The sequence below is a fragment of the Madurella fahalii genome (genome assembly GCF_045866475.1).
Source record: "Madurella fahalii IFM 68171 DNA, scaffold_5, whole genome shotgun sequence".
In the NCBI taxonomy this organism is placed as follows: domain Eukaryota; kingdom Fungi; phylum Ascomycota; class Sordariomycetes; order Sordariales; genus Madurella; species Madurella fahalii.
In genome coordinates this window covers 4,353,579-4,367,370 of record NW_027263975.1, presented here as the reverse complement: position 1 = coordinate 4,367,370, position 13,792 = coordinate 4,353,579, and the positions used below count along the sequence as shown (strand labels likewise).

At 55.0% G+C, this 13,792-nt stretch overlaps 6 protein-coding genes across 6 annotated transcripts; 4 read left to right on the top strand and 2 right to left on the bottom strand.

Annotated features, from left to right (window-relative positions):
* Positions 1 to 3,375: 3,375 nt before the first annotated feature.
* Positions 3,376 to 4,611, top strand: MFIFM68171_09870 (uncharacterized protein; the record flags this gene model as incomplete). The annotated part of the gene is made up of 2 exons (XM_071065289.1): positions 3,376 to 3,751; positions 3,815 to 4,611. The coding sequence occupies 2 exons, from the start codon at positions 3,376 to 3,378 to the stop codon at positions 4,609 to 4,611; spliced, it is 1,173 nt and encodes a 390-aa protein (XP_070921390.1).
* A 790-nt stretch (positions 4,612 to 5,401) lies between these two features.
* MFIFM68171_09869 (uncharacterized protein) lies at positions 5,402 to 7,006 on the top strand (the record flags this gene model as incomplete). The annotated part of the gene is made up of 1 exon (XM_071065288.1): positions 5,402 to 7,006. The coding sequence occupies one exon, from the start codon at positions 5,402 to 5,404 to the stop codon at positions 7,004 to 7,006; it is 1,605 nt and encodes a 534-aa protein (XP_070921389.1).
* A 1,681-nt stretch (positions 7,007 to 8,687) lies between these two features.
* MFIFM68171_09868 (uncharacterized protein) lies at positions 8,688 to 10,038 on the top strand (the record flags this gene model as incomplete). Its single annotated transcript, XM_071065287.1, has 2 exons — positions 8,688 to 8,842; positions 8,913 to 10,038. 2 exons carry the CDS (start codon positions 8,688 to 8,690, stop codon positions 10,036 to 10,038), a joined length of 1,281 nt encoding a protein of 426 aa, XP_070921388.1.
* Positions 10,039 to 10,177: 139 nt separating this feature from the next.
* Positions 10,178 to 11,064, bottom strand: MFIFM68171_09867 (uncharacterized protein; the record flags this gene model as incomplete). Its single annotated transcript, XM_071065286.1, has 3 exons — positions 10,178 to 10,311; positions 10,366 to 10,514; positions 10,574 to 11,064. The coding sequence occupies 3 exons, from the start codon at positions 11,062 to 11,064 to the stop codon at positions 10,178 to 10,180; spliced, it is 774 nt and encodes a 257-aa protein (XP_070921387.1).
* Positions 11,065 to 11,782: 718 nt separating this feature from the next.
* On the top strand, positions 11,783 to 12,272 carry MFIFM68171_09866 (uncharacterized protein; the record flags this gene model as incomplete). The annotated part of the gene is made up of 2 exons (XM_071065285.1): positions 11,783 to 12,102; positions 12,170 to 12,272. The coding sequence occupies 2 exons, from the start codon at positions 11,783 to 11,785 to the stop codon at positions 12,270 to 12,272; spliced, it is 423 nt and encodes a 140-aa protein (XP_070921386.1).
* A 36-nt stretch (positions 12,273 to 12,308) lies between these two features.
* ALG3 (dolichyl-P-Man:Man(5)GlcNAc(2)-PP-dolichol alpha-1,3-mannosyltransferase) lies at positions 12,309 to 13,719 on the bottom strand (the record flags this gene model as incomplete). Its single annotated transcript, XM_071065284.1, has 3 exons — positions 12,309 to 13,208; positions 13,269 to 13,513; positions 13,569 to 13,719. The coding sequence occupies 3 exons, from the start codon at positions 13,717 to 13,719 to the stop codon at positions 12,309 to 12,311; spliced, it is 1,296 nt and encodes a 431-aa protein (XP_070921385.1).
* Between the last annotated feature and the right edge of the window lie 73 nt (positions 13,720 to 13,792).

The window sequence follows — 13,792 nt, the reverse complement described above, 5'->3', positions numbered from 1 at the left end:
TGGCGCAGGTCTTTCTGAACCCCAGAGTACCCATAACACCTCGGTACCATTGGTAGAACTAGCTTAGTGCTGACGGATAGAACCAACGACGTTCCTTGCAGCGTCGTAGCATCAATGCACAATCCACCAACCTGCATGGCGGGTTGTATCTTACTCAGTCAATATAGATCCGTCAGCCGCCTCGCGAGGGCTTGGCGCCTGATTGATTTTTCGGGGTCTCTCGACATCCCCCTTCCTTTGGCGTCGCCAATCTGCTCTATAATGTGCTCATGGATGAACAGATTCGAGATGCCGCTGATTCTGACCCCATCTGGGCTTGCCAGTATATTGACCAGTACAGTGGGCGCGCAACTCGCGACCGTTCCAAGAACTGGCTACTCACTACCTTACTCACGCACAGAGAGAATCTGCAACGGAGACAGGTCTAACGGATTCATAATCCAACTTCCTCATTAAGCAGCACACATTCCGACGAATAATCGCTTTCGCTTGCTGCTCGTACAGGTTGAAAAGGAAAGAAGCCTAGGTCCGGGTATAGGGTTGGGCGGCGTGGCCGCCGACCGTGGGTTGATGCGGCCGCCTGTCCAGTGATCAATAGTCAGAGGCCCATTGGTGCCAGACAGCTGGCTGTACGCAGTCGAGCCTGATTTTCGGCCTTATTGCGGCAGCGTAACCGATGCTACGCAGCTGTAACCAGTATCGTTAAATAGAGCTTTATTATGAAGAATCGATTGGCGTAATTATGTTATGGCCGTTTGCTAGACCCTATAGGCAAGTAACTAGCGAAGTATAAAAGAGAAGTATACTACGTTGGGATATATTATACGTTATAGGCCTAGGATATTAAGGTTAGGTCCCAGGTGTCGGCCACGGGCATTTGCCGTACAGACTGTTTAGGGGCATCGTGGCCATTTGCCGCTTGACTTGGTTTCCCTTGGACCTACTGTCCCGACCTGTATCCGCGCCCTTATCGAAGGCCGAAAACCAGAATTTTGCATCTACACCTACTTCCACGGACGAGGCGATTACCTCGAACAACAGTACTCGGTCCTCTACCATCAGGATCGCAGGCTCTTCGCTTATTGCAAATATAGGCCATCACGATCGCTGCACTTCAAGTTTCTGCGTCTGGTTTTACGAATGCGATCTCCCCTGGTGGGGAAGACGTCTCCCCCGCCGTCTCGGCAACGTCCCACCTTGCCGCACTTATAATTAGAGGTTGCCAGCGCCCGCGCTCTAAGCCACTGCTCACATACAACTCCGCGGTGTCAACATCGACATTTCTTATACCGCTCCCCCCCTAAGGCGCGCTTCTTACCGCCATGGCAATGTACAGAGGGCAGGAAGGCAGGCTTTTGACGTTGAACAGGACTCAGTTCTATGCGGTGCCGGAACTGTGGCGGAAAAAGAACAACCTACTGCACCGCCCCATCAACAGCCGTGGAGCATCCATGTTTCGCTGGTCACGGATCCTCAACTCAACTGGGTGCTGCAGCCCCAAGCCGTCAATATCGAGCGGTTGTCGGCCGCTGTGTCAACAGAACTGGTTGATCGCCCATCCAATTGGATTGTCAGAGAAGTTCCAACGCAACAACGGTGGCCGTTTCAATGGGGGTCAGCAGGAAGAGGAGTAGCACGACGGAGATTCAAACGTTGTAGGTAACGACTACGCAGCAAAGAAGTCGGCCACTTGCTGTGAGTTTTCCTTTTTCCGAGTCTTCCCCTTGCAGAGTTGGATGCTTGGTGTGCTTGGCAATGAGGGCAACGAAGTGGGAGGGGCTGGACCGGAAATCGGAGGTTCCGTTCCATGAGTTAATCGGAGCAACTTGGATCCAATGTCATCAAGTAGACAGAATGCGGTTAGACTTCTTGGTTCTGTATCCGCTCGGGTGGTCCTCTCCCGGTGATAGGCGCTTTGGCGTGAAATGATCTAACAACGATCTCTACTTCCGCCGGGACCTATTGTGTCTCATCCCCCAGATCTGCAGATAAAGTTATGTGCTCACAATGGCCGAGAAACTGACGAACCTTGCTATGACCTTTCCACTTCCAAGGCTCCTTCTAGAACTTGTTGGACAATCGGGATCCCCCACTGGAAGGCAGCCGAAAGAGTAGGCCTGTAGCTCAGAGGAATGGTGGACGTAACGAGGGAATCTACTTACAGCACTTGCATTATTGGTCAAGTGGAAGACCTAGAATAAGCTATGTTGTATCTGGCTGTGATGCTTGAGAAAGTGAGGATATTTTGGTTGTTGCGATGTCGTGGAGGATTGGATAGATGAAGACTTTGGGTCGAGTCTACCGTAAGGACATGTTAGCGTCGACCCACTGGAGAGAGTTTGAAGGCACTTGAAAGAGCTGGACGCAGACGTTGAGGCTTTGGCGCTGTGCCTTTTCCGGTGTCGGTCGGAGCGAAATGGGACGGCGACGCTGTTAGGTGGCGCCTGAGCATCTTGGAAGTTGAGAATCCAAGTTAGACAACGTCTGTAACGCACGTTCAACGGATAGGCTCATTCACGTCGCGGGGTCGAGTGGCAGAGGGATGCCACTCTACAGTCCTGTGTTGCCCCTTTCTCGAAGGTGTCGTCGTTGCTTACCAGTGCATATGGAAACCCACTCCACATCGCCATCGCCCACTTCGACCACGTAGTGTCAGTGTGATAGTGCCATACGTCGTGAAGAATTCCGTCTTCCAAAGTAATTCAGCTATCAATCGGAGCGCAGGACTACTTCCTTACAGAACTACAGTCAAGTGTTTTGGATAATCCAATTAAGATGTAATTAGATCCTTAAACGCCTACTAACGCAACCTCCCTAAACCGGACTTCTTTAACCCTAACCGAATTTCTAGAGTTATGGCTCTTCGAGAAAGCCAATAATTCGAGCTCGGTTTGGCACATTCTGGTCGGCAAAGGATTCTGAAGGATACTTTACCTTCCTCATAAAGTCGACGTATTGTCGACCTTTCTCATTGCTGACTGTATCCCATGACCTCTCCGATTTTTGTTTGACATCATCCCTATGGTCAGACGATCTGGGAACGAAAACTTGGGTTGGCCAGCTCGCACTTCCACTAGGTATCTCGGCAGCCGAGTATACGAGAGTTCGGATTGGAGTGGTCTCGTGGACGGCAGGATTCCACCCCAACTTGCCAAGCAGAATGTTCACCTTTTAGTAACCATCCGTTGTTTCCGACCAACGCATTGTGAACGGGGATAAATAGAGACGAGATGATCGCGTACTTTATCCCATCCCCCCAGCTCGCAACTCTACGAACAAGAACTACACTGTTCCATATCCTTCAACCGCTCTAGAGTTTATATTGAAAAATTTTGATATATTAAAGCAGCTATGAGTGCTCCAACCCGTAGGACCATGAAAGCTGTTCAATGGGAGGGTAACCTCCGCGAGGTCAAAGTCAGCGACGTTCCTCGGCCCAGGATCGAGCGGCCAGAAGACGCCATCGTTCGCATCACGTCGTCTGCCATCTGCGGATCGGATTTGCACATCTACCACGGCATCTTTGCCCAAACGGACCAGCTCCCCTATGGCTTGGGTCATGAAGCCGTCGGTATCATTGAAGAGATCGGAGACGCTGTCGACTTCTTCAGCGTGGGGGATCGTGTCATCATTGTTGCTATTTCCGAAGACGGTCGATTGCTTGCCAAACCAACCTTGGTGCCCCTATTGGATGGGACTCGTCAACCCTTCGGCGTCGGCCCTGAATTTGGGCAGGCAGAAGGCCTACAAAGTACATATAACCCTCAGGATCCAGACCAACAGAGCAACGCTAACAAGGCATGGACCATGCAAGCCACCTATGCTCGTGTTGGGTGGGCGGACAGCTCGCTAGTTAAGATCCCCGAGAGACTGGATGACAAAGAGTGGCTCCCGCTCTGTGATGTCTGGCCCGTCGCCTGGAACGGGCTCAACTGGTCAGGCTTCGAAGCAGGAGAGGACGTTGCCGTCTTCGGAGCTGGGGCCGTCGGCCTCCTAGTAGCCTACAGCGCTATCATCCGTGGGGCGTCTCTCGTCTACGTTATCGACTACGTTCCATCTCGCCTTGCCAAGGCCGCTGCCATCGGAGCTATCCCCATCAACTTCACTCGTGGTGGCAGCGCCTCGGAGCAGATTCTGCGGCGGAACCCGGCTGGTGTTAAGCGTACCGTCGACGCCGTGGGTGCCGTGTGCCTCAATACTGAACTGAAGCCGCAGCAGGATTTTGTATTTCAAGAGGCAATCAAGATCACGCGCGGCGGAGGCGGCTTCGGCATTATCGGCATCTACGTCACTGAGACGCCTACGAACCCAGCGCCTGGATTTGAGCATATTAACCCTTTTGTCCAATTGCCGGTAGCACAGCTTACGTTCAAGGAGATGCAGATCAGAAGTGGCACAGTGGAGTTCAAGTCGACGATTCCGGCCTTGGTAGCTCTGGTTAGCAGTGGACGAGCAAGCCCAGGGTTTGTCTTCTCTGCGACCTACGGCCTTGAAGACGCGCCTAGGGCATATCGAATATTCGAGCGAAGGGAAGAGACTAAGATATTACTCAGGGGTGCGCGAGACGAAGATACTGCTACCTGCTCTGAAGATCGTGAGCAAGAGACCTAAGTAGCTAAAACCTAAGAGAGCATTGCTTTGAGGGACTTTAGCTGCATAGGATGGATAATTTATATACAGGCAGAAAACCAAAGGATGCATTTACACTAGGGCCAGCTAACTAGAACAGCAGGTTCCTGCAGCCCAGACAAGGTCAAACAATGTGTGGAGATAGAGCCCCTTTGATCAGAAAGAGAGCATCATGCACGCAAAGGAAAGATGTCAAATTGAGCGAACAGCAACTGTGGAAACAATGTGAAAGTTAGATGTCCGGTGTGAGGATCAAGGGCGCAGACAACCCTCCCTGAGTTGCAACGTAATTTTAAAAATGCCTTGCGTTTACTGCGTGTAGGTCCTCCGAAAGATGCAGCCTCCAGGGCTTTATCCCAGTAAGCGCCTCCGTCTGACGAGAGGCCCTAAGCTCCTCTCCGTCTCTACTGCAAGACAATTTTCATTTATTTATTTATTGGTTTTTTTTTTTTTTTTTTTTTTTTTTTTTTTTTTTTTTTTTTGCGCCGGAAGCACAAGCCAACCTCTGAGACTGTCGCTCATCAGCGCTTAACAACGGCTCCCTTCTCGGTATCTTCGTTACGCCAACCTGCGGCACAGGCTTGGCGCCTAAGGTGAGCAAAAGTCGTGCCCTCACCAACTCAAGTGGTTCGTAGCACGGTGCAACCGCCGGGTCCGCCGCACCACTCTCCACCACCAACTGCCCACCTAGATTCCAGCTCTGATTTCCCCGGCTCGTCCTTCGCAAACTCAATATAGCAGCTCCAGTATCACCAACGACTTCACAGGCACAATGCCTCCTGGACAGCACAGTGGAGGGTTTGAAAAGCTTCCACCCGAAGTATTGGAGTTGATCTTCGGCCCCTTTCGGCCAACCGGACCCGTTACAGCTCCCAAAATCTATCGCGGTCTCCCGAGCATACAAGTCGGCACCAAACATGCTGAATCGCGTGCCGCGTTCGCTAGTTTTTGCCGCGTCTCCAAATATTTTCACTACGTGGCCACTGACTACCTCTACCGGACGGTACACATCACAGATGGGATGGAATTACTATGTTTCTGCCGCACGCTCATGGAATACCCCGACCGATGCACCACCATCCGCGAGTTTTCCTGGGTTGGCCGCTTTCAGATGGGGCTGAGGACACCCGGTTCGTCAGACACTCCGGACGCCCGGCTGTTGCAGAGCTTCTGGGCTCCGATCGCATCACGGATGCGGCACGATCCCTTCATCGCCGACGTAACCCGATCCGTCGGCCTCACCGGCCCCGATGGGTTAATCCACACCTGGAAGGTCCTAGGCACCGTCTTAGCAATCCTACCAAACGTGCAGTCACTTCACTTCCTCCATGCTTCCTCGTCCGCCTCGGATACTCACCAAGCCTTGAACGTGGTGCCGCGACAGCGGGACCCGGAGGAGGATGCTTTCTGGGCATGGATGTTGGGAGCAAAACTGGAGACATCCTCCGACTCGGCTCCGTGTCGCCGATTTCTTCAATCTCTGGAGAGGCTCGTGCTGGAGGCCCAGCCATATGATAACTATCACTGTCCTGCTACAGACGAGCTACTTTTCGCGCTCTTCGCCTGCCCTCGATCGCTGCGCCGTGTCGAGTTGAATGGCACAACGCTCTCAGACAAGCTCCCCCCAACTGTCTCCGCTGCTGCCGAGAGAGTGAGAGAGCTCGTTCTCTATCGCGACTTTCATTCGGCTGATGAGCTGTCGAGACTGGTGGAATCATTCCCAAATCTCATCTCCTTGGAAGCCGAGTGCAGGGATCCCTTCGTTTTCCGCCGCCCGGCTCCCGTAAATCCCTTCTTGGCCCTTCTTTCACTCGCCGACACGCTAGAGACCTTGAACCTAACGAGCGGGTTGAACAGCTGGTCCTCTGTAAGAGTGTGGAACGCACTGCCGCTGCTACAATTCCTGGACCGCATGATCTGCCTCAAACACCTCACCACTGAATCCATCTGGTTGTTCGGAAATCAGTGCTTCGGGCAATGGCCGCCGAAAGATGTCATTGCACTCCCGCCATCCCTCGTCAGTTTCCGCCTCGTCGATTATTGGGGGGTCGGGGGAAAAGCTGTGAGAAACCCCGCAACCCGTTACTACCCTGACTTCCGAACCTGGACTCCGATCGGTTTCTATTACCATCACTTCTCCTCGCTCCAAGAAGAGCGTGTGGCGCGTTTACCTAATTTCTCGGAATTTACGTTCGTCACATCTTGGCTACACTTGACCCGTGCCAGTCTGGTTACGGATGGGCCTAGCAACGAACAACTCCTCGAGGACGCAGCAGAGTACGAGGAAGAATGGCGAAGTCTATTCGCCGGTGCAGGTGTGCGATTTTCCGTCATCAGCTCTGAGGAATCGCGGCAGCTCTTCCCTAGACTCGCTTAAGTGAGTTCAATAAGCGCGCCATGCCGTTAGAGTTGAAGAGAGACTAACAAGAAAGAGTGCCCTTCATCCGGCATCGTTTCCCCCGGTCCCTAGTAGATGTTATTTCCTATGGGGAGTTTGTGTCTCAGGTTTAAGCGTCCTCCAACCTACGGCTGAGGGCGGCATGCCCTCCACCCGGCACCATTCCTACGTACTATCGACGGGCACATGGGGGACGCACCATGCACAAGAATCTTCTGCCTGTCGTCATCGTCGCCGGAGAAGCCATATCATATATCCCGTTTCCATGATATCGTAAATCTCTGTTCTCCGAGCGAGCAGCGCGTGTTCAACTTCCCGTTGTTGGGCGCCCGTGACACAGGAATAGGTTCATTCCGGTGTTTAGGTTCGCTATAACAAGACCTAGTACATAACTATCTCCCGAATAACTTTATGTTGTGGCGTAGTCATAGTTCAACGGGTACATTAGTTAACTCAAAGCCGTTGAGGAGTAAGGTTGGTGGTTTGTATATTCTGCACATCTGTGACAGGTACTGAGGCGCTGCGCTCTCGATGAAGAGAGGTTCGTCTGATTCAGGTGACGTTTCTTTGGTTCGTGACTGGCAAGACATGCCGCGGCAGTGTAATTACCATTTGTATAGGATCCGTGTGGGATACCCCGCCCAATAACGCCTGTCAGATACGATGTTAGGGCGGTGAACAGGACCTGCTGTGTTGCAAGAAGCGAAGACTCGAACCATAACATAATTTAGCGGCCTCTATAACGCAGTGATCCCCATTGATACTCTCGCAAATTCTGGACACGTTACTGATTCTGGCGCTACATAGGGGCAGTATATGCTCAGAGACATTCGTCCACAGATCACAGTTTCCAGGCCCGAAAATTAAAAAGTAGGCAAATAGTCATCATTGCCCGGCCGCTAAATATTGCTCTTAACAAAGGTAGGTAGATTATTATCGCATTCTATGATTGTCGGATTCCTTGTCTGACTCCTGTAAGCCCAGGGTAACCCAGAACAGCAACTCCGCCGCCAAGACTGAGAATCTTTGCCCCTCCACTCCCTCAGAGTCCAAAATGCGCAATTTGCCGAGGGCTAAGCGGAGTCTCTTCATTCGGGCCGTATCTGATATCGGTGAGACCATTTCACACAGCGGATGAGTAGGAAATCTACGACTAAAGTAGTCGTCACCGGCGGAGTTCCTCCTTGCGCGTAGATCAGTTCCTGTCAGCCTCTGGCTCGGTATTCTCCACATCGCCGTGGTCTAGACCGTACGGCTATGGCGGGATATGGCCGTAGGATAGCGATGTCTGAGCCTTCGGCCCGTTTCCTAGTGTGATATTAACCCGCAGAACCACCTCTAGTGAATCTCACACTTGAGCCCCCTCTTCTGCCTCACCGCTGAAGGGGGATCATGTCCTGACCTCTCTTGATACCGGCTCCGCGACCAACTCCGTCCTTCCACAAATATTTTCCCACTGGTGACTGATACCAGAGTGTCCGTAATCAACAGAAAATACCGAACTGCTCTAAAGGCCGCCAAACTGAGCGTTGATGAGCGTCCCCAATCCATCACTGACCCTGTCATGGCAATCACGGCACCCTCTATCCTCCCTCAGAGGAAAATTAAGCAGACAACATGCCAACCCTTCGCCCGACCACCCGATAAACCACAGCAGCAGATGGATATCCCCACGCTGTCAAACACCCAATCCGACTCCTCCCCGTCCCTCACCCTCCCCCAACTCGCCGCCATCTGCTTCACAGCCTTCACAACCGGCCTCAACAACCTCTCACCCATCATCCGCCCCACCCCGCCAACAGCACCAGCAACCCAGTACGTTCCCTCCGGGCGCCCCTCCTTATCACCGCAACCACCAGCTAACCACCTCACCATCTCAACATAGCCCTCTGTTCACCCTCACATTACTCAGCACGAGCACAGGCTACAGCCTAGGCGCGATCCTCGCCGCGGCGACAATCCTCCCGCGCATTCTCCAAGCATCAGCATCCCGACCGCGCGCCGGCCTCCGTGCCTGCTGGTGGGCCAGCACGCTGAGCGCACTCGCACTCGCCGGGGGCGTGCCGCTGCCCGCGTGGCAGGGCTACGGCTACGACTACGGCACCGGCGCTCTCTGGCTCGTCGCGCTTGCCACCGCGTCCTCCCTCCTCCTCGGCGCCGCCGGCTGCGTCAACCTGGCGGTGGCGGGCGTGCTCTGCGCGGCTGAGGCCAGGGCCCGTCGGTCCTCTGCTGCGGCGGCGGTCGGGGTGGTGCATGGGTTGGCTGCGCTGGGGGTTGTGGGCGGCGCGGTGGTGCGGTGGGGGAGGGGCGGGCATCTCGCGATGCTGGGCGGGGCGGTGGTGAATGGCGGTTGTCTGGGGCTTGCGGCTCGGGGGGGCGGGCTGGGTCCGGAAAAAGGGGGAAAGGGATTGCACGGGACTTCGCCGCGCATGGACGGCTGGCACGGCTTCCCCCCCCCGGCGAGCCGTTGCGTTATCCTCGGGGCTCTCTTCGCTTTCTCCTACCAAGCTGTGGCGGTCATCACCCCCTTTCTGGTCGTCTCGGCCTTGGGCCTGCCTGTAGACCGGCTGGAGCTGGGCTATGTAGGCTTTTGGGCAGGCATCTCTGTCGGTCGGATGCGCCTGTGTCTTGTGGCACAGCACGTCGGCGAGAGACAGTCCGTGTTTGCTGCCCTAGTCCTCGTGCCCTCGACACAGATAGCGTGCTGGTTGATGCCGGATGGTGTTGGAAGCGTGGCCACGGTGGCCGCTGTCACCGGTTTGCTGCTAGGTCCGGTGTACCCCTGTGCGCTGGCTGTGTGTATTCGCGGGATGGCTGAGCCTGAGGAAGCGAGCGGGATGGGTATTATCACCGCATTTGGGGCCACCGGAGGAGCGTCAGCGCTAGTAGTCACTGGATTCGTTGCGGGTGCGACTGGCCATTTGGTGCTGCAAGCGATCGCCAGTGGACTCTTCGGGGTCATGTTGCTTTGCTGGTACGCCTTGCCAGAAGGGCTAGAAGCACAGTGGTGATGATCGTCTTCTCATTGATTTTATTCCCGCCTGGGTGAACGTTCTACATTCGTGAAATCCGTCTATCCGTTTATCGTCTATCGATATTGGATGTAAAATGGTTACTTCCACTAACTAACCCGGTGGAGTTCGTAGAACCTTACTGCCTCCCCGTCGCAGCCTCCTTGACAGTGATGCGGCCAGCCGCAATGTCTTTGACCGTGGCCAAGATACCGGAGAAGTCCTCGAATGTCGTAAATGGGACGTGTTCGTTCTCGCAGTATGTTACGAGATCTCGTCCGCAGTCAGCATTGCATCCTTCAGAGCGAGAGCGGTTGTTCAACTTACCACGACCGGCTTTGGCAAACAACAGGTCAGTCTCCTTGGCCGCCGACAGGTCCGACACGCCGTCGCCAGCATAGAAGAGAGTCGGTCTCTGCTCTGCTGGGAGCCTGGCATACGGGCGGATCTCGAGGGACTTGTCATGGCCGTACCCGCTACACAACATCTTGGTCAGCGTCGCCACCTCGTCAGAGCACCCTCGAACCAAGCATACCTGTCGTCATGGAAGACAATCTGCCACCCGCCCTCCTCGTTGATGCTCTTCCCCTCCCTCGGCGCAACATCATTGCTCACAATCTGCAGCGTGTCCGCGGCCTCCTTGCCGAGCATGTGGGCCAGCAGCGCGCGAATGACGGGCTCCATGCCGCCGCTGAGGATGACGATGGGCATGTTGTTGTCGCGCGCCCACTCAAAGAACTCCTTGAACCCCGGGTCGAGGGTGATGTTCTTGAGCAGGATGTCGATGCACTGGTCAAAGGGCGCCTTGACGCTCTCGAGCATGTCCTGGAACGAATCCCGGAAGTCGCGGCGGCCGTAGAGCACGTCCTCGTTGCCTTTCTTGCGCAGGGCCCTGCCGAAGCCGAGGTTGTCCGTCATATAGTCATTGCTGTCCTGCTGCGTGATGGTGCCGTCAAAGTCGGTGAAGAAGATGAACTTGGGGTTGGTCTTGAGCGCGGGGAGCGCAATGTCGATGGTGGATCCCATTTTCGTCAGTGTTGTGAGACGGAATTCCCAGTCGTAAACGGATGAGAGGAAACGAGAGATGACAGAAAGCTGTTACCGAGATGGAACCGCCTCCTTGTATGAGAATAAACACTTGAGGCGAGTAGCGGCTGTGAGGGATGCCGCGTTCTGCTGGAAAGCCGGAAAGCGGAGCACAAAAGGGATACTCGTGTGTAGAGATGTCTTTGGATTGGGCAGCAGCACAGGTTATCTATGCAGGGCTCGCTTGGCGCCTGCGGCATTGTCAATGTCCCCCGAGCACACGGCGAGAAGACCAGAAGAACAGAACCTCGGGCCCCGCTGCGAACCCCGAACCGTGTCTTGGAAGCGCTGATCGCCCTGGAACGCCGCCTCTCTCGGCACGCTCTGATCCGATGCAGTGGACCTTAACAGCGGGGCCGGCGGTGGCGAGCCCTAGGCGCTGGGGGCCAGTCCCAAGTTCTGGGCGAGTCTCAAGCAGCGCCCGGCCTTCGTGGAGGCGACCAGCATTCTGGCACATGTTGCTTGCTAACCCGCCGATATACGGTAACCAAGTTCGCACAATCCTATGGTTTTGATCTCTAGATGGGGCTAAACCTTCCCTGGCTGCTCTGTTGGGCAGGGTACTTAACCCCGCCAAACCCCCAAAAATCTCATGGCGGGGTGTTATTTTCGCGACAGAACCCAACTCCCAACTGCGACTGAACGCGACACAGCAATCATGGGCAAACCGATCCGCGCCCACGCGCAGGCGGCAGCACAAATGTCAATGACGCCTCCCGACGAGCTAACCGAATCCCAATTCATTGCCCGCGTTGTCAAGGCCGAGGGAAATAACATATGGACGTGCGAGCTGCCCAACAAGAAGCATATCCAGGTCGAACTTAACTCGCTCTTCCGCAATACTGTCTTTATCAGGCGAGGCGGTTATGTTCTGGTAGATCTGGCATCTGCAGACGAGCGCTCAAGAAGCGGCAGAGTGGTGGGCGAGATCATCAACGTCGTGCGCGAAGAAAGGGAGTGGCGGAAGCAACCCTACTGGTACACGTTCTCCGCCGCACCGCGCCTGTGCCCAGCTGGAGTATCGCGGCTGACAGCAACGTGACAGGCCGAAGAAATTCGTCAAAAACACGTACGGTGACGAGGAAGACGAAGACTCGACCGTGGGCAAGATGCCACCAAGCGACTCCGAAGGGGAGGAGGAGCCCTGATCCGATCCTAACCTGATCCGGCGAGATGCTGCTCGATCATCGTTTTGCCGCCTCGTCCTTCGACGCATCCCTTCTCGGCTCCCACTCTTCTCGAGCTCCCCACCAGACAAGCGCCACCGTCGTGGCGAGGACGCCGACCACGAGGCCAGAGCTGGTGGGCGTGCTGGGATACACGTTCCACGCCCATTCTTGGGTTGCCCAGAGGACATACTGAAGGACGGGGTGGATGCCGCTGCGCCAGAGGAGGAAGGGCGTAGACCAGGCCAAGTAGGAATAGAACTGGTAGTGGAGAGAGCGGGCAAAGAGGAGGCCGATAACATTAGCGGAGAGGATAGCCGTCGTGATATACCGAGGTGTGATATCCCGAGAGATTGTGTGCTGTTCTTTCTCTGTGAATGGTGACCGTCCTGACAAGAGTGGTGCGATCAGATGAGGCAGCGGTTTGCGCGCGGGCGTCAACCACCGAGTGATGAAGCCAGCCAGAACCGCGACATGCAGGCCCAGCAATGCGAGTGCGAAACCCTTGCTGAGGAACACCTCCTCTCCCACGAACCGCCAGTTGACCGTCCATTTGAAGAAGAATTGCCGAGACAGCTCGAATGCACGCCTGAGATATCCCCATGGGTTGGCAGCCAGGAAAGGTACGGCAATGAGGGCTTGCACCAGACCCATCATGGCAGCAAGCTGCAAGCTTGTCGCAAACCCACTCCCCAGGAGCAAGACGATCCCGACAGCTGGTAAGACAAGCAGCAGCGACATCTTGATCCCCAGTCCCCAAGTATACAGGAGCGCACCGAGCCGCCAGGAGCGGCGTTGCAGGCAGAAGATAGCCAGCCAGAGGAACAGCACGGCGAAGCAGTCGTTGAAGCAGCGGAGGACAAAAATGCTATGCAGCCGTTTCGAGAGGATCAGGAGAGGGAACACGTACGGCGGTACCTATTCGAAAAGAGGTGTCAGCCGTGTCCGCATTGCCGCTAGCCGGCGCGCGTCCCAAACCTTTGCTTGCCAGTAGCAGGCCATCACAACTGCCAGCGTCACCATATACAGCACGGCAAAGAGCTGTTGCGCCAAAAAGATATCCTTGCCCTCGTTCGTCAGGTGGTACAAGCCGGTGTAGGTGTAAACGTGGGCGGCGGGATAGACCAAGGGGCCGGTGCCGCCTCTGATCTTGGTGTAATCGCGCTCGCCCGATACGATTTGGGAGATCTGCTCCATGTAGGCAACCCAGTCGATTTCAGTGTCTATTGAGCTGCATGAGCTCAGGTTTGGACTGTAAGAGGTAGCAGAGAAGCTTACAAGGGACCTTCCAGATGACCAAGACGCATAACAGCGCATCGGCCAGGAAAAGCGCCGGCGGGACGAGCTTGGAGAGTGCATGGCGTCCGGTTGCAGCGTCCAGCGCAAACCGGACCGCTTGCACATGGATTGGCGGGTTGTTGCCGGCCATGGTTGGAGTGGCTAGCGCCTGGGAGAGTCGCGATGAGGACGCGTTTCAGTTTGGTTCATTACCTTACCTTAAT